Genomic DNA, 27,554 nt, shown 5'->3' on the forward strand with positions numbered 1-27,554 from the left:
GAAAATTCATGCTAATGCAAAACCTATTATTCTATCAACTTTCTAAATTTGTAAGAGCAATAATTAAAAATTGTCCATATTTGTCTCCCCATCATTTTAACTTTGTCCAGATTTTTTGCTCTAAGAGGTTGAGAGGTATGAGCCGATGCCATTACATCAGTTTTTCTTGCCCCAGATGTCAGGTGCCCCCCTAATGGGAAGCAATTAAATCTATAAATATACAAGGTTATACCTCCAACAAAAAAGCAAATACACCAAAAAGCTTTTGAACATAGTAAAGGAGAGTAGAGGTATAGCCAAAAGAAGTAAGGGGGCTGGAGGGAGGGTAACCAGGACTGCAACAGTGAATACACTCAAACATCTACATTTATGATAAGTGTACACAACTGTACCAAGTTCTTCGTGTTTCACTGTTGCAGTCATCACATTTGGGTAGATTCCCAAAGCTAAGGATGGGAGGAGGAATTTAGATAGCATTAGGACCAGCTATAAGGCCCTGCAAGACTGTAGTGGCAAAGCCAGCTCTGGATTTAGAGAAAATTGGCAGATGGTAATGCTTGGTGAAAGTATGTACAGAATTCCAGGAAGCAGCTTCTAGGATGTCCCTAGTAGGGACGCCTCTGAAAAAGGCTGTAGAGGTAGATGCAGCCCTGGTTGAGTGTGGTCTGATGCCCTGTGGGATAGGTTTTCCATGGTGCTTGTAGCAGAAATGAATTCAATGGCCTATCCATTTGGAAATGGTTTGCTTTGAAATAGCCTTCCCCTCTGCCCCTGCAGCAAATGCCACCAGCAGTTGTTCAAATTTCCTTTGAGGTTTAGTCCTGTCCAAGAAGAATCTAAGTTGTCTGTGCACATCTAAGGAGTGCAGTATCTGTTCCCCTTTGTTCTGTGGATTAGGAAAGAAGGTTGGCAAATGAATGGACTGATTAAGGGCCACACTGGATACCACCTTGGGCATGAAGGAGAGATTGGTCCTGAGGGACACCCTGTCTGCATGAATGATGATGAAAGGCTTCACTGCCATAAGGGCCTGTAATTCAGATACCCTTCTTGCTGAAGTGATTGCTAAAAGGAAAGCTGTTTTCCAAGAAAGGAATTTTAACTCTGCAGTAGCAGCTGGCTCAAAAGGAGGAAGGGTGAGTTTCTCCAATACAAAGTTAAGGTCCCAGGCTGGAGTTGGAGCTCTCCTGGGTGGTCGTAAATTTTTGGCCCCTCTGAGGAACTGCTTGAGCAGTGGGTGAGAGAAGAGGGGAGGTTCTGTGTTATAATGAGCTGAAATGGCTGAGGTGTGAATTTTGATGGAGGAGAAAAACAGGCCCTTTTGAAGCATCTCAGTTAAGTATTGTAACATCTGAGGTAAATTGGGCACTGCTGTGCTCATCCCTTGTGACTGGTTCCAGGCACAAAATCTTTTCCATTTTTCAGCATAAGATTTTCTAGTACTAGGCCTCCTTGCCTCTAAAATGATATTCATCACTGGTTTACTGAGAGATGGTAAAGGAGAGATTAGGTAATTAGCCAGGCTGCTAGGTTCAGTGTTTGAGGCCGAGGGTGCAGAATCTGGTTCTCTTGCTGAGACAATAGGGTAAGAGTCTCAGGCAGGTGCCATGGGGCCAACAGTGACACAATGCACCAAGAGGGGGTACCAGTGTTGGCGTGGCCAGTCTGGTGCAATCAAAATCGTCCTTGGTTTATCTTGTTTGATCTTTAGTAGTACTTTGCAGAGCAAAGGCAGAGGAGGAAAGGCATACACTGATAGATTTTTCCAGCTGAAGGACAGAGCATCCACTTTCCAAGCTTGTTTGTGGGGAGTCCTTGTGCAAAATTTGCCCAACTGATAGTTCTGGGGAGAGGCAAACAGGTCTATATCTAGGCTCCCCCATTTGCTTGTCAAATCCTTGGTTCCAGTTTCCACTTGTGTGGGTCCATGAGGTTTCTGCTTAGTTCATCTGCCAGTGTATTTAATTTTCCTGTCAGGAATTGTGCTTGTAGATGCACTTGGTATCTCAGGGCTGTGTTCCACAATGCCATGGCTAGTCTGCAGAGGGGGTAAGAATGTGTACCCCCCTGCTTGGTTATGTACCACATGACAGTGGTGTTGTCCATCTTTACCATTAATTGTCCTGGAAGAATGTGGTCTTTGAAGGCTGTCAGAGCATGCATAGTCTGATGCGTCTGTTGTTAGGGTATGGGCGGCAGGGGGTAGTGTGAATGGTAGTCCCTTGTTCTGGTGACAGGCCTCTGCCCACCAAAGGAACTCTAGGCGTAGGCAAGGTATGATAGGAACCATTGCTTCCAGATCCTGAGAATGTTGACACCATAGGGTTTTTAAATACCACTGTAGTTTTCTCATATGCAGTCTTGCATATGGAATTAGAAGAATGCAGGAGGCCATGAACCCCAAGGCTTGCAGTATTTGCTTTGCAGGTAGCAGGGTTTTTGTGGCCACTTGTTTGAAGTAGGTTGTCAAATGAATTTGTTTCTCTGGCTTGAGGAAAGCCATCTGGGAAGTTGTATTCAAGCTTGCTCCCAGGAATATAATTTGTTGACAGGGTACCAGGTATGATTTCTTTTCGTTTATGGTGTACCCCAGACAAGTTAGCACCCTTTGTACAAAGGCCAGATGATTCAAAAATATGTCCTGGCTTTCTTCCTGAATTAGACAATCGTCCAACTATGGGTATATTTGAATATTTCTTTGCCTGCAAAATGCAATGACTGGAGCTAGGCACTTTGTAAATACCCTAGGCGCAGTAGATAAGCCAAAGGGCAGTGCAGAGAACTGATAGTGCGTGTAGCCTGCTTTGAAGAGTAGGTATCTTCTGCAAGATTCCCTGATTGGGATGTGCAGGTATGCTTCCTTTAAATCTAGTGTTGCCAACCAGGCGTCTTTGCCTAGAATAGGGAGCAACTGGTGAAGAGTCAGCATCTTGAATTTTGGAATTACCAAAAAGGTGTTTAGAATAGACAGGTCCAGGATAGGACGCCATGAATTGTCTTTTCTGGGTACCAGGAAAAGTCTGGAGTAGAACCCTCGTCCCTTTACCTCTTCTCTGGTACCAGTTGAATAGCCCCCATGCTTAAGAGAGAAAGTACTTGCTTTTGGGCCTCTGCCCACTGGTTTGGGGGTAGATCTGGCCACCCACTTGGTGTTGGTAACATGTGGAAGTGAAATCTGTATCCCTGGGACACTATATTTAAAACCCATTTGTCCTGGGTAATGAGTTCCCAGTTCTTTGCATGAAGAATAATCTTTCCCCCCCAAAGGGGCAGCCAGTTGAGAAGTGCTTGGAAGTTTTATAAAGAAGTCATTGAGACAGTTTACCATGGGGGGAGTTTTATTACTCCCAGATTTGGAAGTGGAGGCCCCCCACTGCTTATTCCTGTGCGTACCCTGGGACTGAAGCCTGGGAGCTCTGCTGGATCTAGGTTTGGTCTGAGAAGGTCTGGAAGAGGCAGGAAAGGACCAATTCTTGGAAGGCCAATGCCTACTAAACCTTGGAGGTTGTACTTGTAAAAAATCTTTTAACAGTTTGCATAGATTTAGCTTTTTCCTCCATCTTTTTAAGAACTTCTTCTGCCTTGTTGCCAAACAGGCGGTCCTGGTTTAAGGGAACATCCAGTAATTTTGTTTAACATGATCCGGCAAGGATTGCTCCTTAAGCCAAGCATGCCTTCTAAGTACAGACCCAGTTACAGCATCCCTGCAAGATGCCTCTAGTGAATCAAAACCCCATTGCAAAGTATGTTTTCCAACTTGTTCAGCTGAATACAGTAAATTCTTATTTTCAGCACAATCAGGAATCAACATCATTTTCTGTTTAAGCAATCCAGTAATATGCTGCTGATACTTTAACATATGAAACTGGCAGGTTAAGGCCCTAATGGCCAAGAAGCAGAAGTGTATACCTTCTTACACCATCTATCCAGCGCCCTGGAGTCTCTATCAGAGGGGGTACGATTTTTGGCAGTAGTAGCTTTAATGCCCTTGTGTCCCTGTGAAATGGTTTCAGAATCCGCAGTAGAATTTTTAAAAAAGGAACTTGTGAGAGTCAGGGACCCTGTAATATCTATCAGGTTTTCTGGGAGCAGGAGGTAAAGAGTCAGGGGCCAAGCTAGATTCTGAAAAGGCATCATCAACAATGTCTAGTACAGGAGGTATGGCTAAAGGCCTGTGCTGGGGCAGGAGTAAGGAATCCCTAAGCCTCTTTTTAGAATCAGAGAAATCCTGACTTTCCCAACAAAAATGCTCCCTGAGAGTATGAAAGGTTTCACCAAAAGAGAAATCCTCTGGGGGAGGAGCAGAGGGAATAGAGTCCTCAGCATCAGAATCCTCATAGGTAGATAAGGGTAAATCCTGGTCATCAGAGGAAACAGAAAATTCAGAATCCTGGTCAGAAGTATCATAAGCAAACTCAGTCCTAGGTCTCTTAGAGGGGGAAGGCTGGCTTCCCCTGATTAAAGTAATAAGGTCTTCAGCCATTCTTATCATTTGTTTTTTAGGCATAGAGGCCTGACCATGCGGTATGGGCATCAATTTTCTAGGCATGGTTCGAATTTTAGGCCCTGAAGAAGAAGATGGCATCGGTTTAATACACAAGTCAGTAGGCCTGAATACACCCTCAGTAGCCGGTGCCTGCACAGCAGCTCCGGACCCATCCAAGGTAGATACATCCACAGGTTCCACAGTTGAAGCATTTTGCGGCATACCGGACTCCAAATGGGTCTCAGTAGAGGCCTGCGAATCTGAAGTAGTGGGTATCAGGGGCTGCAAAAGCGCCTCACTGAGTACCGGCAAACTGGCGACTGGCTTAGGAGAAGTGTCATTGGCAGCTTTGGACCTAGGCAGCCTGTCTATGTCTTTATCTTTGCGTTTTTTCAGAATGTCGGTAGTCGGATGGCTTACCGAAGACATATCAGGATAATTGAACTGAGCACCAAAATGTTTAGAAGCGAAAATGTACTGACGACGGATAGTTTGTGGTTTAAATAAGGCACAAAACTGACAGCGAGGTATGTCGTGGTCAGGGCCTAAGAAAGGAATACAGTATGAATGAAAATCATTATGAGGTATTTGCTTTCCACAAGTAATGCAATTATTTACTTTTACTGACATCGGTTTAGAGCAAGAAAAAGTTTCCCCAACGGGGTACTTAGCATTTAGTTGAAGACTTCTGTTCTGAAACTCGAACACAAAAATTTCAGGAGTCGGCCGACTGGCACTTACGAACTGCTTCTGCTTCAGGCACCACATGGCAAGAAAGACAGATGTAATGGCGTCAGCTGGATGTTTTATACCCCTGATGACCTGACGTCATGGAAGAAGGGACAGCAACCGACGCAGGACCCAAGACTTTGTTAATCAGGCCAACTGAGGGCTACTGTAAGCAGATAACCCAAATGTTATGACTGCAACAGTGAAACACGAAGAACATCATATGTAGATGAAAATGAATAGTTTGGTTTACCAAGGAAAAAAGAAAAATGGTAGCTACAAATCAAAAAGCAACAAAAAAACTGAAAGAAGATGTGCAGAGGAATCTCACTGTATCCAGAAAAATGGCACCGGAATTTAGTTAAAATAATCCACTTTAATGTGCTTTTTCATAATAATATAATAATACAAGTTGTTGAGCGGTTTCATCCTTTCTGCTACACAGACTTCGTCAGAGGTTTGCTCAACAACCTCTCTCGCCTTGAGGAAATTTGAATGGAATTGGATGATAGCTGTACTGTACTTTCTGTTTTGAGAGTGAATTTATCAATGCTTTGAAATAATTCTATTTGAAGCAGCTTATTCAAACTTGTCACATTTCCTGGTGTGTTGGAGTTTTTCTCCTCTGTTCTATGAGTGTAACACTGAGCCTATTTGAGTTCTAATGTCCTACCCCTCACAGAAGTCTAGTGGCTTGTAGTGATCTATACATAACTCTGCTGAGGAATTTACAGACAAATTGAAGGTTAAGGCATTATAAGCCCAAAGATCTCTACTGAATCCAAAGTGATACCCTACAGAAAATCTGTGGATTAGTTGGTTAGCATATAATAATTATTATTATCTTTTCTTTCATAAGCAAGCTCAAACTTTTAAGAGTATAGCCACAAAAAATGCATGCCTGGATTCATCTGGAAAGAAAAATAATTTATAGCATTTCTTTTGAGATAGTTTAGACTTTAGAAAAAAAATTGTGAATGCTTTTGAAACAACAAAAAATCAATTGCTTTGTTTGCATTTTATTAGTCGTAAGTAAGAAGGAAAACCATGTCTGTACAACTAAAAATGATGTAGTGACTGCAAATGACATGGAGGAATTAAGTAGTATAGTGATATGTTACAGGAGCTGTTAAACATGTGGAATTGCTTAGAACTATCAAATGGAGGATGGGTAATTATATGTGGAAAATGCAAATCTTGTTGACATTCTGACTGTTACTTCTATTAACATTTTTTCTAGGTGTTTTGTACTTTTGTGCCTGCCAACCATCAGATCCCTTCTCTGGTCTTGAGCTAATTGGTTTCTTTGCCACTAGGGAGTTGCTAATGTGAGGGTAAGAGCAGAGTGAAAGGGACATCATACAGATAGTGACAGAGCACCTGTATCACCACAGGTTTGTTCTACACCCACCCTCTTTAAGTACCTACTACCACCCACACATTAATGAGGGCTGCCATCTCCAACTTGGGGTCACGAAGCCCAATGTCTCCAGTCCTGACCATTTCTGTTCAAGCATTTGATTGCATGGTTATATGTGAACTAGAAACCACCTCTCTCTCTCTCTCTATATATATATATATGTATATATATATATATATATATATGGAGCTGGTGTCATCAACCTACTTCCACAATCCCCCTGGTTGGTTCTTCCAAGTATGAGAGTTACTATTTGAACTCAGGTCACCTGGGTCATGGTCAGGGCTTCATCTCGTTTACAATCGTACAGGCATGAACTACTAAAAGTAGCAAATGCACTGTTATTATGAGGCAGCAGCCTAATGTTGGTATTTTTGTGTGGAAGAAGTACACTTAGTAACAAACTATAATATAAAAAATGTGAGATTTATTGGGAAAGGAGACACAATAAGAAAAAATGTTTCAGTAAATCCTGAAATGTGGAAGGGTGCTACATGTTTGGTTCAACTGTCTGAATAATGAAAAGGGAACTGAAACAGGGTGGTATGATAGATGATGTTACTATCAATGCACATAGAGAAAAAGTAGAACTATATGTCAAGTTAAAAGTAGTAGATAATGCAAGAAAGGAGACAGAGATAAGTATTTTTAATAACTATAAAAAGGAGGAGGACTGGGTGGATTCAGAAATATGTAAATTCCAAAGAAGGGGAAGACACTAATTCTATTTTGCAAAGGACAGCCAAACTTTTAAAAGAGAAAAGTAAGAACTAGAAAACATTGAAAAATATTTAAAGACAAAGTCTTAAAGGTGAAAATCAATGGTATCAGCAGCAAAATTAGTGGATGTGAAAATGTCCTTTCGTATCACTGCTACAATATTCTTTACTCTTAGGATATCTTGCTGTGGATAGCTGAATGTCCGGCCAGCATACCAAACCTTTACATCTTCTGAGCACCGTATATCACATATATGTCCTATGTGCAAGTGTACATATGTGATGTACAAGTGCTTAATTCTCAGAATTTCTTTGCCTCAAGTCCGAACACTAAGTTTGAATTCAGTCTACAAGCCATTTACCAAGTTAGTTCTACTACCGAGCCTTCTAAAGATGTGCCCCATTTTGTTTTTTTCTTTTTTCTAACTATTACCTTAGTTTACAGGTGATTCAGGAAGGGAAAATTTGAGTGTGGCAGTCAGATTCTCCATAAAGATAAATACAAAAAGAGCATTTTTTATTTGGGTGTGTCCCATGACCATACACAGTGTGACATTTGTCATGTGTTTGTCCATAAGACACTCTGCAGTCATCTATTGTCTCTTTCTATTTATTTGGAGCACCAGCAGTTGAAGTGTTTGGCTCAGGGTACCATGGCCGAATCTGCCCACCTCAACATTCTTCCACTGCTTAAAAAGAAAGCCAAAAAAGGTGCAAATTGATCCAACTGCTGTCCAGAATCCATAAGACAACTCAGTATGGTTGGATGAAGAACAAGAGGACTGTCTGGTGCAGCTGTCAGTTCCATCTGCAGCAACCCAGCCAGGTTGACATGGAACCATCTACCTGAACATCCATTGAGATTGTGCCTATGTTTGGTGCAGATGTGGCGGAGGAACCACAGATGATTATTTCGGAGGGGTCTGGGGGGATTCCTCAAATACTTGTTAAGGAACAGGTGTCTGATATCTTTAGTAAATCTAGGCAGGGATCTGAACTTCCTAGATTTGTTAAAGCTGATGTTCCTTTAAAAAAGAAGCAGAAAACTAAGCATGTAGCCCCTGTGGCTGTGGATCCCCACCAAGAATGGCAGGATTTTACTCAGGTGCTTCTTTGTCCTGGTCTACCACTCTTTCTAAACTTCCTAGGGACTCTGATTCCTTTGATGAAGAGTTAAGACTCTGGTGAGAAGTCATTGGCTTACACCTTTTGCATTCAGTCTCCCAGTGCCCTGAGGGCTGAGGAAGAGGATTCACTTTTTCCTGCCTCTCCTCTGGAAGAACTGCCTTTTGGGGATACAGTGGTTTGTATGATCGGGCACTAAGTGGGACTGTTTCCAGATTTCAGATGTTCAAAAAACATGCTATGAACTCTTGCACATAGATATGACTCAACCTTCTGCAGTCCTTCCAGTGTTAGCTGCCCTACTGGATACTTCCATTGCAGCTTCTCAGGCCCCTGACTCTCAACCCCCTGCCTCTAAGAAACAGAACAGGTTCTATAAAATTCTGGAAGCTCAGCAGTTTTTAACTAAAAGCCCTTCTTCTCATCCTTTCTATTATTTCTGTAGCCACTGATAATCCATCCAAGTTGCTGTCTTCTACTAAACTTTTATCTTCTGATATGGACATTCATACTACAGACAGGTATGGTAAAAAATATATATCTCTGCTACCTTAGCCTTCAGGGTTATTAATTACCAGACCCGTACAACTAAGTATGTCATGGCTCTTCTTTCCCAACCGCAATGGGGGGCATTCTGGCTGAAATGCCGGATTCATAGGGTAAGACTTCTGCATTTCTGTTTAGAGTTCTGCTTTTCAGCTGGCTTGTCATTCTATTAAACGTAGTTATGATGATGCTGATACCTCCTCTAGGGCAGCTGCATCTGGAATTGTCTTAATGAGGTATTCTTGGCTAAGTCTTCAGGCTCTGCCTGAAGACATCATGGCCAAATTATTGGATTCCTCCTTAAGACAACCAGAATCTCTTTGGTACTGCTGCAGCTGACTTGTTTGAGTCATTTCAGGATAAGGGTAAAGTTATGCAGGATTTGAAGCAAATCTTTATCTCTGCTTTTCCTAAGTTTCAGAGAAATTATCCTTCTAAACCTTCCTTTGTTCATAGGTGGCCTAAACAGCCTTCTAGGGGCAAGAGGGCTTCTAGGAGAGTTTTTCCATACAAGCATTCTCAGGTTTGTAAGGGTGAAAAGCCTTTTTTCCATAACAAATTTGCTTTTTTCTGGCATTCAGTCACTCCTACCCCTCAGCCAGATTACTATGTCCCTTAATTTGACAATTTCTTTTCCCGTTTGGTACCAGATAACCAGGGATACCTGGATACCTTCCATTGTCTAAAATGGTTACTTTATGATCTGGAAGTTTCTTCTTCTATTCTTGGGCCTTCCCCAGCCTCCTCCTTATCAGGTCCCACATTTTCCTTTAGTTCTTCAGGATCTACTGGTACTGGGTACCATCCAACCTGTACCCTTGTCTCAGCAAGGAACAAGTTTTTATTCCAGAATGTTTCTGGTTCCCAGGAAGGAGGGATCATGGAGGCTCATTCTAAACATGTCTTTTCTCAACAGCTTTCTCAAGGTTCCCTCTTTCAGGATGTTGTCTTTTTAGACACCTTTCCCTCTGTTGCTCCCTCAAGCCTTTCTGCTGTCCTTGGATTTGAAGGATGCTTACCTCTACATTCATACTTACCTTCTCTTCATGAAAGTTTCCTCTCATTGTCAGTTCTGTGCTTTACCTTTTTCTCTTTCTGCAGTTCTGAGGGTCTTTACTAAATGTCTGGCCCCTGTGGTAGCCTTCTGCAGACTTCAGGGAATTCAAATATTCACTTATTTGGATGGCCTTTTGATTTAAGCCCCCCCTCAGCATCTCTTGCTTCAGGATCTGTACTTCAGTATGCTTTTTCTGTGCAGTTTGGGTTTTAATTTCAGTCTCAAAAAGTGTGTTTTGACTCTCTCTCAGGAACAAGTGTTCCTGAGTTGCAGGATTCGGACCATTCCAATGTGTTGACTTGTCTCCCGCCTCGCAAAGCCCTCTCTGACTGCTTATTTCCAGTCTCTTGTTCCTCTTCCAGTCCTTCTTGCAAGGGAATTTCTCCAAGCTCTGGGGTACATGGTATTCACCATTGCTATGGTTCCCTTTGCTAAACTCCACATGAGGAAATTTGAATGGTATCTCAAGATTGTTTTGCTCCAGAGCTGTCACCCTCTGGAGTATCTGGCTCCTCTTTTGCCTTGTCTCAAGCTCAAGATCCACGGGTGAATTTGTTAGATTTCCCTGAATCCATGTCTGCCTTTTCAGGTTCCTCTCCTTACTCAGCAGCTGTACACTGATGACTCTGATCATGGTTGAGGAGCCTTTTCCAACAACCTCAAAGTCCATGGTCTTTGATCCTATCAACAACTGGCAGACCATTCAACATCAGGGAGATGGGGGCTCTTCTTCTAGCTTTCCAAGTTTTTCATTCCCCTTGGGTTCCAGGTCCTCTAAAGGTTTTTACAGACAATACCACAGTCATGTGGTACATCAACAAGCAAGGGGGCATAAAATCTTACCTTCTTTACAGGTTGGCTCTTCAGGATTGGGATTTTGAAGCTCGCTAGCACTTGGTTCTTCAAGTGGTCTACATTCCTTCAGAGCACAGTCTGGTGGCAGACTTTTTGAGCAAGTCCAGGACAAATCATAACTAATGGATGCTTCACAAGGAAGTGTTTCTGGACATTGTACATTGGTGGGGTACTCCTCAGGTAGATCTTTTTGCCTCCCCTCTGAACAGACAATTTCCCCAGTTCTCTTCAAGAGAGCCAAGTCCTCTGGCTTTTTCTTGGAAAGGGATGTTTCTGTATGTCTATATTCCCTGCCTCTACTACCAAAGGTCCAGCATATGATCATGAGGGACAGGCGCAAAATCTTTCTGGTAACTTCCTTTGGCCCACATAGCACTGTTTCCCCCCTCTATTTCATCTGGCCAGGGGCAATCATCTCAAGTTACCTCACAGGATGGATCTTCTCACACAAGACAACGGGTCTCACATTCACCCTTACTTGCCTACCCTTCAAATGACACTTTGGGCGATACGGTTTTGATTCCTTTTAGGCACCAGTTTTCTGAGGATGTGCTTTGGGTTTTGCAGGTCAGAATACCTTCCTCTATAAAATCATATGTGACTAAATGGAATAGATTTTTCTATTTGGTGTCTGAAGTCATGACCTGGACTGTTTTTCTGTGTGTGTGTGTGTGTGTGTGTGTGTGTGTGTGTGTGTGTGTGTGTGGGTGTGTGTGTGTGTGTGTGTGTGTGTGTGTGTGTGTGTGTGTGTGTGTTTGTGTATGGGGAGGTTCATATGTTCCTTTCTTATTTATGTAAGTTGCTCAATTCTGGGTTAGCATATTCATCTGTTAAAGTCCATTTGTTAGCCATTTCCACTTGTCTGCCTCTGAATCCACCTTTGACTTCTAGTTTTGAAGTCAAATAATTTTTGAAAGGTGTCCTTCATATTTATCCTCAAAGAAAGCCTATTCCTCTTTCTTGGGACCTTAATTTTGCTATTGAGAAAATGATCCAGTCATCTTTCAAGCCCGCAGTTTCTTATTCCCTACAACATTTTATTTGGAAGACAGTACTGTTTGTTACTGTTACTTCTGCTCAAGAAGGTTTCTGAACTTGAAGTAGTTATGGTGGTTCCACTTTTTTTGTTTTTTCACAGGAACATGATATCTCTTCATACTAATCATTCTTTTATGCCTAAGGTGGTTAATGATTTGACCTTGAATCAGTCAATTTATGTTTCTTCTTTTTCCCTTCTCCACAGGATCCTAGTGAAAGGGTTCTTTATACCTTGGATTTAAACAGACAGCTTAGACATTACTTGGATAAGACAAAACATATCAGGAAATCTAAGCAGCTTTTGTTTCCTTTCATGACAGGAAATTGGGTTTGACTGTATCCATGCAAACCATCTCCTCCTGGATTTCTAGGGTCATTTCTTTTTGCTATTCTTTTGATGGCAAGCAGCTTCTTCTTCTGTTTGTGCTCATTCTACCACGGCAGTAGTCTCCATTGATGCTTTTTTTCAAGGCCTGGATACTACATTCACTTTGGAGGCTGCTATTTGGTCTTGTGTTCATGCCTTCAACAAAGGCCATCCTTCATGGGTTATTGGAGGCTCTTCTGTGGCTTCTTCCTCCCATACTTTACAGTAGTTTTTTTTACTCTTCCAAGAGTAAAGAATACTACAGCAGGGATAAGGAATGTCACAGTACATTTGTGTAAGATCTTACCATAACAGTAGATGTCTTACTTCTCACTGTTAAGAGTACCCCCCCCCCCAATTACTTTCTGTTGTTTTCCTTTGGGCCGAGGGGCCTTTCTGTCACTCTTTTCTTCGCCTTCTTCCCTTCCTGGATGTACATGTATTGTTTTCCTCTGGGATTGCTCTGGTTCTTCTGGGACACTTAAGGTCTGAGGATTAGTTGCCCCTACATCCCATATGTACCTTACACCTTGCACACAGGACATATTTCTGAAGTATGGCACCCAGAAGATTTAAAGGCTTTGGTATGCTGGCCAGAAGCTTGGCTATACTTGGCAGAATATTCTAAGAGTAAAGAATACTTAAGATTTAGCAAGATGGAATCTCAGTTTAACATCTCACCCAGATGATGTCATATCAGGAATGTAGCACTCCACTTATGCTGCAGTACTGTACTAATACTGGAAAATGAATTCAAACGTGGTGTGGGATGTGACTAGGAACCTTCTGATCTACCTGGCATCAATAGCAGGTGTATTACTTGCTAAGTCTTTTTTCATTACACATCTTATATCTTAAAGTCCATGGATGCAATAATCCCACTGTAACTGGCACTCATTAGGCTGATCTTTGAGTATAAAGGCCCTTTCAGTATGTATTTGTCTGAACATTTGTTACAACCGGAACAATCATAATGCTTTCTCACTAAAAAACAAAAAAGCAAAGGCCTAAATCATAAAAGCTATGAGGGACATCTGAAAGTCTTGTTTTTTCTTCACTGTATCATACAGATTACTGGCAGAAGACCTCTGCCTTGCATATAGGGCCTCAGCAGACCCAGTCCTGTTATACGTATTACACATTACTTTACTGTTTAACATTACACAATGCATTTATGTACTGTTTAACATCACACAACCCATTTCTGCACTTTTTAACATCACACAACCCATTTCTGCACTTTTTAACATCACACAACCCATTTCAGCACTGTTTAACATCACACAACCCATTTCTGTATTGTTTAACATCACACAAACCCATTTCTGCACTGTGTAACATCACACAACCCATTTCTATACTGTGTAACATCACACAACCCATTTCTGTACTGTTCAACATCACGCAACCCATTTCCATACTATTTAACATCACACAACCCATTTCTGTACTATTTAACATCACACAACCCATTTCTGTACTGTTCAACATCACACAACCCATTTCTGTACTATTTAACATCACACAACCCATTTCTGTACTGTTCAACATCACACAACCCATTTCTGCACTGTTTAACGTCACACAACCCATTTCCATACTGTTTAACATCACACAACCCATTTCTATACTGTTTAACGTCACACAACCCATTTCTGTACTGTTCAACATCACACAACCCATTTCTGTACTGTTTAGCGTCACACAACCCATTTCTGTACTGTTCAACATCACACAACCCATTTCTGTACTGTTTAGCGTCACACAACCCATTTCCATACTGTTTAACATCGCACAACCCATTTCTGCACTGTTTAATGTCACACAACCCATTTCCATACTGTTTAACATCACACAACCCATTTCTGTACTGTTTAACATCACACAACCCATTTCTGTACTGTTCAACATCACACAACCCATTTCTGTACTGTTTAGCGTCACATAACCCATTTCCATACTGTTTAACATAGCACAACCCATTTCTGCACTGTTTAACGTCACACAACCCATTTCCATACTGTTTAACATCACACAACCCATTTCTGTACTGTTTAATGTCACACAACCCATTTCTGTACTGTTCAACATCACACAACCCATTTCTGTACTGTTTAGCATCACACAACCCATTTCCATACTGTTTAGCATCACACAACCCATTTCCATACTGTTTAATGTCACACAACCCATTTCTGCACTGTTTAACATCACACAACCCATTTCCATACTGTTTAGCATCACACAACCCATTTCCATACTGTTTAACATCGCACAACCCATTTCTGCACTGTTTAACGTCACACAACCCATTTCCATACTGTTTAACATCACACAACCCATTTCTGTACTGTTTAACATCACACAACCCATTTCTGTACTGTTCAACATCGCACAACCAATTTCTGCACTGTTTAACGTCACACAACCCATTTCCATACTGTTTAACATCACACAACCCATTTCTGTACTGTTTAACGTCACACAACCCATTTCTGTACTGTTCAACATCACACAACCCATTTCTGTACTGTTTAACATCACACAACTCATTTCTGTACTGTTTATCATCACACGACCCGTTTCTGTAGTGTTTATCATCACACAACCCATTTCTGTACTGTTTAACAACAAGAAGGTTTACACTGATTATTTCACTGGTGCCTCTGAATTCTGGCTAGAGCTCATATGATAATCTGCCCAGAACTGTCTGACGACTAACTTAAAATCATTATTCCCTTTAAAATATAACTACTAGGGAAGAATCCCTAAGAATCTTTTAAGAGATGGATGATTTTACAGCATATTCTATCTTAGTGAACATAACCACATGTCTCATACCTAGTTTGTTTTAAGCTAAGCTGCAGCTGGCATCTACACTGGAAAAACTGTATGCGACAATCAAAGGTTGGGCAGCTGTGCAGCTTCTATTCTGATCTGTTAAAGGATGACTAAAAAATGTGTATAAATGAAACAGTACCTGAGGGCCAACATCACCAAGTTCACCCTTATGACCCGGACTGCCTGGTGGACCCTGGAACAGAAAATAAAATTCCATTAACAGATTGAAAAACAGTGACCTTTCACTGTGTCAAGTTTCATTAATATATGAGACAGAACATGAACTATATACTAAAGTCATAAGTTCATATCTTAACTGGAGCAAATAAGTATTGTAGGGAGCTGCACTCTGTAGAAATATGACAGTGTAGTTGAAAGCATGTAAAGTATGGTATACATTGGCTCATCTATGAAGTGTGATGTACAACACTTCATCATCTACAACTTTTGTGACATAATAAGATACTAAGGTTTTTGGAACTGCAAAAATTAGCAAATCTTTTCTTCTATCCATTACCGTAGTCCCAGAGTAGTTATACTCTATCAAGTATCCACAGGCACAAATAATAAATGAACAAATTGAAACCCTTAAGTGGCTGGTGTGAAAAGGCAGAAAGCCTGATTATGATCAAGAATGGAATCAGTCTTTGGTAACAGGCAAACAATCAGTGTTTCTGTCCAGGGACACTTCATGGTAGCTGCCCCCAGCTGCCATCACTCTGGAAGATGATTCACTGTATTCCATCCAACAATTCCCACACATCAAGCTCACACTGTGAAAATCCATGCCCAGGCATGAAACAGTGTGGTCTGCACATAGCATGAATCAGTTTGTTAAATGTTACCGCCCCCCTACTGGGCATCCTGATGAAAAAGAGTTACCTGCATGCATAATTCAACGTCAAGACAAACATTCTACATGTTAAAAAACAACACAACAGTGGTACATACCGTGGCACCTGATCTTCCAGTAAATCCCATGGGGCCTTGAGCACCCCGCAGGGCCAACTGAAACAACAAAAAATCAGTTATTCAGTTAATGTGGAGATTTGTATGGAAAACAGCATCTCAGTCTATGTTCTTTTTTAGATAAATGCATGGGTAATGCCAAGTGATGAAATATTTTTATCTTTGTTTTTATAATAATTCCTAGCTGGCAAAATACACATCTCATACAGAACCAAAAATATAATACACTGCAGTTTAAATGTATGAGAAGTTAATTAACATTACTGCGTGATAAGAGACATAAGGGAAGAGAAACACGTCTAGTATGCAAACATGTGGGCATCCACATGCGCAAGCACAGACACACACACACACACACACACACACACACAACATACACATGCACATACTAGGTAAGGAAGTGCAAATACAAAATGGGAGAAAGGAGCACTATATACAACAGCAGACAGTAAACATCTTGATGTGGGGATCAAAGTGGACAAATTAAGACAGAGACAGAGGTAGGAATCCACAAGTATGACAGAAACAGGGAAAGAGAACATGTAAAGAAGAGAATGTGATAACTGGGGGGTGAACAGCATACACAAAGAAGGTTGTAGAGATACAGAAATTAAGGAAAGGGCATAAAGAAAAGGATGGGTACACAAAAAGACGGGAATGAAAGAGAAACTAGAGATATAAAGGTAAAGGAAAAGTACAGTTAAAATCTGATAAAACAAGGAAGAAGATGAAGAAGCAATGAACAGAAAAGACTACAGGAAGGATGACAAAAGGAAATTATTGAGCATGTAAACGTTTAAAATCTATTGCTGGAAAACAACAAAAACAATGTGAAACTCATCCTGACAAACTGTATGATACACATTTATGATATACTCATCCTAACAAACTGTATGATACAAGTTTATGATGTAACAGGATCTGTAGAACTGTATCCCATAGGTTATGTCATGCTCAACAAAATATGTTTTCTCTAATAAATGAAGATAAAACTTTTAACAGCAAAAAGGAGTAACCTTTTTTAAACTTTTGTATCATGTAGTAGGTAAATATGTTTGAAGATATTTGCTTTTATTTTCTGCAGTATTATGCATACCCAGGGTAAAGAAATACTAGTGTAATATACTAGTAATTTAACATCAGTATATTACTTATCATTTAAATGCAATTAATAGTTATGTAGTACTTTTGTGAAGGATAAACTCCATCAAGTCCTTAGAATGAATGTTACAGGACAGGACAGGAAACCAGAGAGAAGGCATGACACAGAGATGGGGGAGGGATATGATTCCTAAAACAAAGAAAACATTTGTAGCCCTGTTTCTGCTGCAAAAAAAAACTAAGATCTTTGTGTTTCTAATGGACTCAACAAAGATGACACTGAATATATTTATTCATGTATGTGTTCTGCACAAACAATGACATAAGCTATGCCAAATTCTGTTTTCTGCTTTCTAAAACGAACTTGGACATTGTTACCACTGAGAGACCAACTGGTCCCTTTACTGCATCAGTATGTTCTGCAATGACCTGACCAGTGGCTATTACCTTTATTTACACTAACAGTAGCTTTCCTTTATGGCTGCACTATGTAGATTTGAATCCCGATACCGACAACTGAATTATCTCCACTTCAGTAGATTGGGGAAGTTCTGTGCACTTATAACACCACCCAAAGGAAACGAGAACTGTTTCATGTTTTATGAACCTCCTTTCATTTGCTATGAGTTCTGTGCATCATTCTTTTTCTTTTTAATGAATATATAGATGCAGATAGCCAAAAGAAATAATGGTTTGTCTGATAAAGTTCTGAGAACCATAACTTGCAATCTTCAGAATAATGGAACTAGAAGTGTGGATTAAGGAAATATATACTCACAGGATGTGGTACTTTGGAGTACCCCCCCCTCCCAAAAAAAAATCCAAGGTTTACTAATCTTAGACTTAATACAGGTAAATAACAGGAGTGGGCATAGGCTCCCATAACAGGAAGTGAAGTCCCCCTGCAAAAAATGTTTTAAAATCATACCAGTCACTTTCAGAATTCACTGTTTTGTCTGAGTTGAGTTTCATTTTTCAGTGCTTGAGACTTGCAGGCCTGGGTCTAGAACTTGTGATGGGGAGCATACCAGGACTGCCTAGATGGCTGTAACTACACTGTACAGCTTTCCCTCCCCTTCTCATTTTCCTACTTGTCCATAAATGCCCTTAATCCTACAGCCCACTACCACCTCTGGCAAGTTATTCTAGGACCTATTAAACATTTCCAAAACATTTTATTAAGGAGGACTTGATTCTTTCACCATTCAGGTACTATATGTGTGTTCCCCTTACTTTGTCCTCTTTTAAATCCACATCCCATCTTTTCCCTGGATATAACAGTGACTCAATAACTCCTCTTCCTGCTCCCTTATTCTGGCTGAAAGGCACAACCCTGTTACTTTATGCTCCATCTCCAGTCTCATTAACCCTTCTACTTCATATCATCATATTTGTGTAATGTATTCGTCAGGTCATCCATTAGAAACTCATACTGCTTTTTCCTTAGTAAACAAGAAAACACGAAAATACAACATGATGCACAACACAACTGAGTACCCTCCCTACTTCTTTATAGCACCACTACAGCATAAAAAGTTACAAGAACCTTTACAGGCCTTCAGCTGTTCAGACTGTTGCAAGTAGCTTTCAGAATTTGGTATGGTGATTGATATGTTTACATATATATATACATATATATATATATATATGTGTGTGTGTGTGTGTGTGTGTGTGTGTATATGTTTGTGTCTTTCGGCTTTTCCCGGTTAGGGGTCGCCACAGCGGAACTCCGGTCCGCTAATGATTGGCAGTTGATTTTTACGTGCCGAGTTACCAGCCCTGACGCACAACCTTCAATGAAGGTACGCCCATTCACGCATGTCTCCACGCAGAAGACGCTCTAGCTGACAATCGAACTGGACAGCGTCTTACTGTGAGGTGACAACGCTACTGCAGCACCACCACCGCAGGTTAGTGTGTGTGTGTGTGTGTGTGTGTGTGTGTGTGTGTGTGTGTGTGTGTGTGTGTGTATATATATATATATATATATATATATATATATATATATATATATATATATATATATATCTATGGGTCTACTTCAAAGGATCAAAATTTCACAACATCGAACCGCTATCATTGAAGACCAGATGAGTGATGTTGTAAAATATTGAAATGAATAAAAAAACAAAACCTAACATGTAAAACAGTCTTCTTACACAAGAGGTCCATCAGAGTGGGGTCCAACGATGGCTTGTATACAAGGCATAGATCTCCCCTCAACAGCCTGTAGGAGACAGAATACAGAGATAGGGTTTTGAGGCAGTCTACAAAGAACATGTTATTTACTCCTGTATTCTTTTAGTGAGGAACATCTGTGACAGTTCTAACTGTTGGATGTGCCCAGTTAGGTACATACCAAAGGGGGCACTGTACTCAATGATAGGTCTGATGAATGCTATGCATACCTATGTTTATAAGTTGCACAGCATAGAAGCATTTCCTCAACACTGTATTCACGTGATAGCCAAAGCTTAGATTTGTCTACATATGTCCCTAAATCACTATCTACTAGTAGAACTCTTCGGGGTGTGATGTCAATATGATAGCTACCAGCGGTGCATGACTTTCCAAAGGATATTATTATCCATTTCTTGGAATTTAGTTTTAGTTCATGGCTCTGACACAAGGTATGTACATGTATCAGCCCTTCCTGAAGAACATTAGTGACAGTGGGGAATTTTACGACTGCTCCTAATTTGCAACTGTCTGCAAATTTGGTCGGTCAGAGGCCCTTGACATTGGCCTTGACTTCAGAGAAGTAAATGTCAAAACAGAGTGGTCCTGCGACTGATCCCAGAGGGACTTTGCTTGTGACTGGCCTCTTTGTAGAGGTGGAATCCCCAATTCAAACTTCCCGAGTTCTGTCTGTGAGCCAGCAGGCTATCCACCGGGTGACATTAGGGCTTATACCTAAACTCTTGAGTTTGTCAACAATGCCCGAGTGGAACATTGTGTCAAGTGCCATAGCCAGGTCCAGATAGGCAGTGTGAACCATTTTGTCCTCATCCATTGACTGGTCTACTTGGTTGAGTTGGCATGACCTGCCCTTGAAAAAAACAAACTGGTTGGGTTCAGTGTCTGGAAATTTCATATGTCATTATTAATAATTTCCACGATACTTCTTTCCATGGCTTTGCATAGGAAACTAGTGAGATGTATGGGTCTGTAGCTTCCAGGGTCTGCAGATTGCCCACCTTTGTGCAGAGGGATGACTGTTGCTGTTCTCCATTCATGAGGCATGAAGCCTGTTTGGAGGCTACAGTTACATAACAATTCCAGACGGCCTGATAGGTCATGTTTCATGCTATTTAGAAGGCATCCTGGGATATTGGCTGGGCCCATCAATGGGGTGTTTTTGGTCTTAGGGGGAGCATTGAGGATATGTTCCCTAGTGATAATAGGGGAAGTTGTATTTGATGGTATTTCCAGAGGAGATTTTGGGGGGGGGGGGGTTAAGTTAGAGCTGAATCTGTCTGCCAGTAGGTTTGCTAAACCTTCTGGCTCTGTGTACGTGGTTCCAATAACAATGAGCTCTGCACACAGCTGTGTATTGCCTTTGAGGTTGTGGACATAGTTAAAGAATGCCTTGTGCTTGCCCTTGGCCTGGGAGGCCAGACTTACCTCAGATTTTGGCTTTGTCCTCTTAGTTGTTTTAGTTTGATGAGTGTGATTTTATCCTGAAGGGTGCTATACCTCCTAAGTTTTGTCATGATTCTGTTATATATCCCATTGATATTGTTATCCCACCATGGAGGATTGTTTTTTTTTTTTTTTTTGAGTTAGTTCTGTACTTATTCCTGGTTGGTGTAGCTGCATTTATACAGCTATTAACATGCTTGTATAGGGTTTCTGTAAACAGTTCAGCATAGGGAGCAGTGTCCTCAGGGGTTATGGGGGCTTGAAATTTTACAGCTTATCACTTTATTAGTAGGAAGTTAACCGTAGAGTTGTTCCTGACCATTCCAGGGTTAACTAGGGTTCTGGGTTTTATTTACACTTCAAAGGGAATGTTTTGTGGTCTGACCTTACCAGAGAGGACATTACACTAGAGGATCTGCAGTGCCCTTCCATATCAGTGAGGACCACATCTAGTATGTTTGTATCCTTGGTCAGCACACTGACAATCTTGTTCAGGGAGTCTGTGTTCACAAAATCCAGGAATCTCTGTGCCTGTACATCTGGTGCTGTATCTGATTCCCAGTTAAAAGTGGGGTAAAGTCATCCATGGATATCATATTGGGTTGGATGGTGAGTATTTCCATTAACCTTAAATACGTGTTATGAGTTTCCTGAGTCATGGAGGGGGACAATAACCCCCTTCTTTTAACCACCCTTGTCATGCCTTTTTAATTAATACATTTTTGAGTGGTACATTGAATCTTTAGCTGGCAATGTATGCCAAATGAATATAGTATGTATACTATTGCACTAATAAATATAACTATTGCAGTCTATATTGCATTGTCTGTCTACTCTTCAACAAGGCCTCTGATAAGGTCCTATACAGGTGAGTGTAAAGACAACTACAAGGATTAGGGTACTGGACTCCGATGTACCTGGATAGCATAACACTGAAAATTAGGAAAGGGATATCATCAAGAATAGGAGAAAGGACTAGTGGTGACTCCGGCAGTTGGTTACTGGCTCAGTACTGATCACTAGGTTTGTTTCAGACATGTCTGGGCATGTGAAAAGTAAAAATATTCCTTTTTGAAGATGAAACAAAGAGCGATGTAAAAATGAGGGATGGAAAAGAATCTGATGGAAGACTTGGAATGGCTTTGTTGGCAGAAGGGTGGCAGTTGAGGCTTAATGGAAAGAAATACAAGATACTACATTTAGGATACGACAGTCCTGGTGTGGGATGAGCTGCAGAGTGGGGATGATGGTGACAGAGCAGGGAGAGGACTTTGAGGAGTTTATATCATCTACAATGGATCACGAGGAGCAAAGAGTTAGAACTATAACATAGGAAACTGAATGCATGGGTGTATTCTCAGAAAAACTGAGACTAGAAACAAAGAAGTAATGTTTTTATTCTACAAGCCACTGCTTAGCTGAAGCACTATGTGAAGATGTGGTGGCCATATAGATAGAAGAGGAGGCAGCATCAGGTTGGTAGAATAGTTCACAGGCAAGGAACCAGAAAAGTTCTTGGGTGGGGAGAAAACAGTATGAACACAGGTTGAAGAAGCTGGGGCTCTTCTCATTAGATACCAGAAGGGGCAGAGGGGGACATGTTATATAGCTGCACAAGATTATGTCAGGGAGTTGTGGTCTGTCATTCTGATAAAGGACATGAGGAAGAAGGGGGTACAGTCAGCAGAGTGTGAGGGTCCAGTTATTGTTTGAATCTATGAATGTACATCATCTTTCGGATGCCTAAAGACTTGTGGAATGTAGTTCCAATGCAGTGGGAGAAAACTAAGTCTTGGAGGCATTCAAAAGAGCACGGGATACATGGACACTGGAGAGAAGAGTGAGGCAGAACACACAGAATGATACTTGCTTTTAAAAGGCAGACTAACGATGCTGTCTCCTGGTGTCAAACAAATGAAATGAAATACAGAATGTATTGCATATTAGACATTTAATTAAAAAAATCTCTGTCTGTGTTGTATAAGCGTCATCCCTGTCTTTTCTGTCTCACATTGCACCCTTTTCTGTTGTTATGTCTTTTATTATGTAACATATTTGATGAACTTGAAGATTCCACTGAGGTGTGCAGTTGTTTCTACGTGTCTATTCCCTGGATTCTGCTTTTATAATGTTCATATCAAATTTTGTGACCCTCTTTTCACTTCACTTTTGTGACAGACTGCAAACTGTTTTAGTTATGTTTTTTGGACTGCATCCTTATAATGTCTTTGTGAAGATGAGGTTACAGTGCTGAATGCAGTACTGTGGATGCTGGTAATGACAGTCTGTACAAGGAATGACAACATTGCCTTTTACTGACAGTGTCTTTCCATTGACATCCCATAATTCCCCAGGACCATCACGGTGCCATCTAACATTGCTAGAGCGCCTTTTAGTACAGCTGACATAATCACTCTCACATCCTTTCCATTTTTACTGCCCTCATTATCCTCTATATAATCACTCTCACATCCCTTTCCATTTTTACTGCCCTCATTATCCGCTATATAATCACTCTCACATCCTTTCCATTTTTACTGCCCTCATTATCCGCTATATAATCACTCTCACATCCTTTCCATTTTTACTGCCCTCATTATCCGCTATATAATCACTCTCACATCCTTTCCATTTTTACTGCCCTCATTATCCTCTATATAATCACTCTCACATCCTTTCCATTTTTACTGCCCTCGTTATCCTCTACATAATCACTCTCACATCCTTTCCATTTTTACTGCCCTCATTATCCTCTATATAATCACTCTCACATCCTTTCCATTTTTACTGCCCTCATAATCCTCTATATAATCACTCTCACATCCTTTCCATTTTTACTGCCCTCATTATCCGCTATGTCCTGCTATTCTCGTTATTTTTGCCCCAGTCAAACCACAGAATTCATGATTATTGGTTGAACACTTTTTGTCTGACCTACAAAACAGCAAAAAAAAAAAATTGCTGAAAACCACTTTCATGTGGACAGTGTTTTAATTTTTTTTGTAGGAGGGCAAGCCATCCTGCACCCCTCAATTACGTGGGAAACTCCCTAAATTATATATACCAACTCCACTTTCACACAACAGTAGAAAAGGCAACACTGCCTGTTCATTGAAAGTGACTTTCAGAAATAAAGCTGTTGTGAATCGGACAAAGAACATTCACCAAAAACACATGTACCCAAAACATATATCCTCTTATTGACTTCTTTAACCTTTTCAAGTCACCTCTCATTATCTTCGGCCTGTACTGGATATAAATCCAGTCACAAAATCTACTGCCATCCAGAAAGAGAGATGCTTTTCCTTCCAGTTCATCTACAGTGTCATCTATAAATACATCAAATACAGATGGTCCCAGTTCTGAACCCTAAGTATGCATTTATCTTTTCTTATGAATGCTGCCTGCTTAGAACTAACCGCCAACCAGTCTGCAGTCTAAGCCAGCACTGTAAACCCTAGCCCTAGAATGGCAAATATTTTTATTACCCTTTATACAAGGCTGTATTAAATGTCTTATAAAGACTCTGTGGGCCATTTCTATCACATGTACTTGATCTTCCAGTCAAAGATATCTGTTTCAACCTGCCCAACCTGAATTATGTATTTTCCTATTTCACAGATAAGCAGCAGTTAAAGTTAGTTTATAAGTTGTAATGATATTCACAAAATTACATTTCGAATGTTATGGTGATTACAAATACATGAAACAACAGCTTGTTGAAAAACTCAAGAAACACTTTATCAAGTGTTTCATGTAGGTGCAATATATCAAGTGTTTCATGCAGGTGCAATTACCCCACCCACAAAATGGAGGAAGACCTTCCTCACATTCTCCACTTCATGTCTTAGGTCTTCACATCTTGGGGAAAAGAGTGAATTTCTGACATAGTTTTAAATAACTACAGCTTGATGGGTCAGGCTTGATGAATTCTCATGTGATTAACTCAGTCTCAGTGAACAGTAGAAGTACCTAGCTAATACCATGCGTCCATAAAACCTCTTGACCATTTAGGACTGCCTAATGCCATCTTGTGCATTCCTGAATTCTGTTTTCAGTTCTAAAACATTCTCAAGAAGGCTATTCTATGCATCTTCTACCTCCGCTATTGAAAAAATACTTTCACTTATTTTCTATAAGCTTCTCCTACAGCTTTCCATGTTTTAATGTCACTTTACTAACTGATTCTGTTAGTTTGTTAGTTTCCATGAGTTACAAGAATATTTCTTTCATGTTTTTCTCTTCATGCCTTCCTATTAGACTTCATATATTTAGTGCCTTTAGCCTTTCTTCAAATGTGGCCTCTGCAACATCCTAGTTGTAATACTGTGGCCTGTCCACATCTTATGTGTTTGTGGAGATGAGTTCTCTAGAACTGTAGAAGGTATTCCCAAATAGACCAACATCAGCTGTCTGCTGAGTAAAATCTAGAAATGTAGGTACTCGGTTATTATTCTTTCAAAAAGTATTACATAGTTTCCCCTACAAATCAGATCATTCCCCTACTAATCAGATCAAACTTATAGCTCTGTCATGTACTGCCCCTGTTTTATACCCATGTTCATGAATGAGGACTGTATGCACCCTCTAGTCATGCTGGGTGTGATGCAAACCTATTTCATAAACGGGGACTGTACATATCTTCTTTCCATGCATGGGTGTGATGCGAACCATTTCCATAAATGGGGACTGTTCATATCCTCTTCCCACACATGGGTGTGATGCACACCCATTTACATAAACATTGACTGTACATGTCCTCCTCCCATGCACGGTTGTGATGCACACCTATTCCATAAAATGTGGTTGTACATATCCTCTTCCAATGCAGGGGTGTGATGTATACCCATTTCCATGAATGAGGACTGTAAATATCATGCTCCCATACATGGGTGTGATGCAGAGATCTATGTCATAATATCGAAATTTCAAAATGTTGAAAACTCAAAATATTGAAAACATATTTAATACAGGGGCAGACCCACCTGCATCGCACACCCCCAGCTAAGTATACATACCAACTCTGAGATCACATAACAGTAGAGAAAGGGCAAATTCCCATTTTCGATATTTTGAGCTTTTGATATTTTGGGTTTCAGCATTTTGAAATTTTGATCAAATGAATGGGACCTGTGATGCACACCTATTCCATAGATGGGGATTGTATATATCCTCTTCTCATACATGGGGGGGGTGATACGCACCCATTTCCATGAATGGGGACTCTAAATACACTTCTGCCATGCATGGGTGTGAAGCACACTTATTCCATTAATGGGGACTATATATATATATATATATATATATATATATATATATATATATATATCCTCTTCTCATACAGGGGTGTGATGCACACACACTTCCATAAATGGAGACTGTACATATCCTCTTCCCATGCATGGGTAAGATACACACATGTTCCGTAAATGGGGACTGTACATATCCTCTTCCCATGCATGGATGTGATGAAAAACCTATTCCATTAATGAGGACTATATACATCCTCCTCTCATGGAGGGGTGTGATGCACACCCATTTCCACGAAGGGGGACTGTACACATACTCCTCCAATGCATGGGTGGTATGCATACCTATTCCATAAATAGGGACTGAACATATCCTCTTTCTATGCATGAGTGTGAAGCACACTTACTCTATTAATGGGGATTTACATATCCTCCTCTCATGCACTGGTGTGATGCACACCCATTTCCATGAGTGGGGACTCTACATATACTCCTCCGATGCATGGGTGGTATGCACACCTATTCCATAAATAAGGACTGTACATATCCTCTTCCCATGCATGGTTGTGAAGCACACTTACTCCATTAATGGGGACTTACATATCCTCCTCTCATGCATTGGTGTGATGCACACTCATTTACACGAATGGGAACTGTGCATATACTCCAATGCACGTGTGTGATACACACCTAATTCCATGAATGGGGGTGGCATTCACCCTCTACGTATGTGTGAGTGTGAAGCATATCTGTTTCCAAGAATGGGAACTGTACTCACTGTCTATCCATACATGGTTATAATGTAGTACTACAAACAATTATTTCTGGGTGGCTGTCCAAGGAATAGATACATCTGTTATTTCAGCATAATTTGTATATGTGCAGTAATACATTTATTTGCTATTTTTACACAAATGTTTGTGTGTCCTGTGTGACCTACAATGCATCTTCACCATTTCACCCATTTTACCATCAGAGTATGTTGCTATGTACAGACTGTCACAACACCTCTTCAATGGATGCAAGCAGAATGAAAGAACTGACATACGGAGTCTCTAGATGAAAAGGATGACAGATCCTTTGGAAAAACAGCTTTATAAGGTCATCAGGACAGCAAAAAGGGTAAAAAAAGAGCTTCATGAAATGCAGCCTCACATGAATGAAATTGTGGGAAGGTCACAGAGCAACCACATAAATGTTGTTCAGAGGGAAGCAAATGATAAAGAGAGTCACAGAACTGTCGCACCAATCCTTCCTCTGCAGCAAATAAAATGCCATATGAATGTTCATTGTCATATGAGTCGAGCAGAGTTTTAACAATAATGCCTGGTACAACTGTTCTTCTCACATTCAGAAGAGAATAACTCCTTATAGTTGTCACACAGGCTTATCCAAGTTTAAATGTGTATA

At 40.6% G+C, this 27,554-nt stretch overlaps 1 protein-coding gene across 1 annotated transcript in view; it reads right to left on the reverse strand.

Moving 5' to 3' along the window:
* Positions 1-27,554, reverse strand: part of COL11A2 (collagen type XI alpha 2 chain) — a 484,735-nt gene that overhangs the window by 217,308 nt on the left and 239,873 nt on the right. The window contains exons 16-17 of the mRNA XM_044083566.1: positions 16,135-16,191; positions 15,323-15,376 (exon numbers count right to left, since the gene is read on the reverse strand). Of these exons, the coding sequence (XP_043939501.1) occupies positions 15,323-15,376; positions 16,135-16,191 (111 nt within the window). The remainder of the gene's footprint in view (positions 1-15,322; positions 15,377-16,134; positions 16,192-27,554) is intronic.

This window comes from Protopterus annectens, chromosome 9.part0 (genome assembly GCF_019279795.1).
Source record: "Protopterus annectens isolate FY-2018-M chromosome 9.part0, PAN1.0, whole genome shotgun sequence".
Classification (NCBI taxonomy): Eukaryota; Metazoa; Chordata; order Ceratodontiformes; family Protopteridae; genus Protopterus; species Protopterus annectens.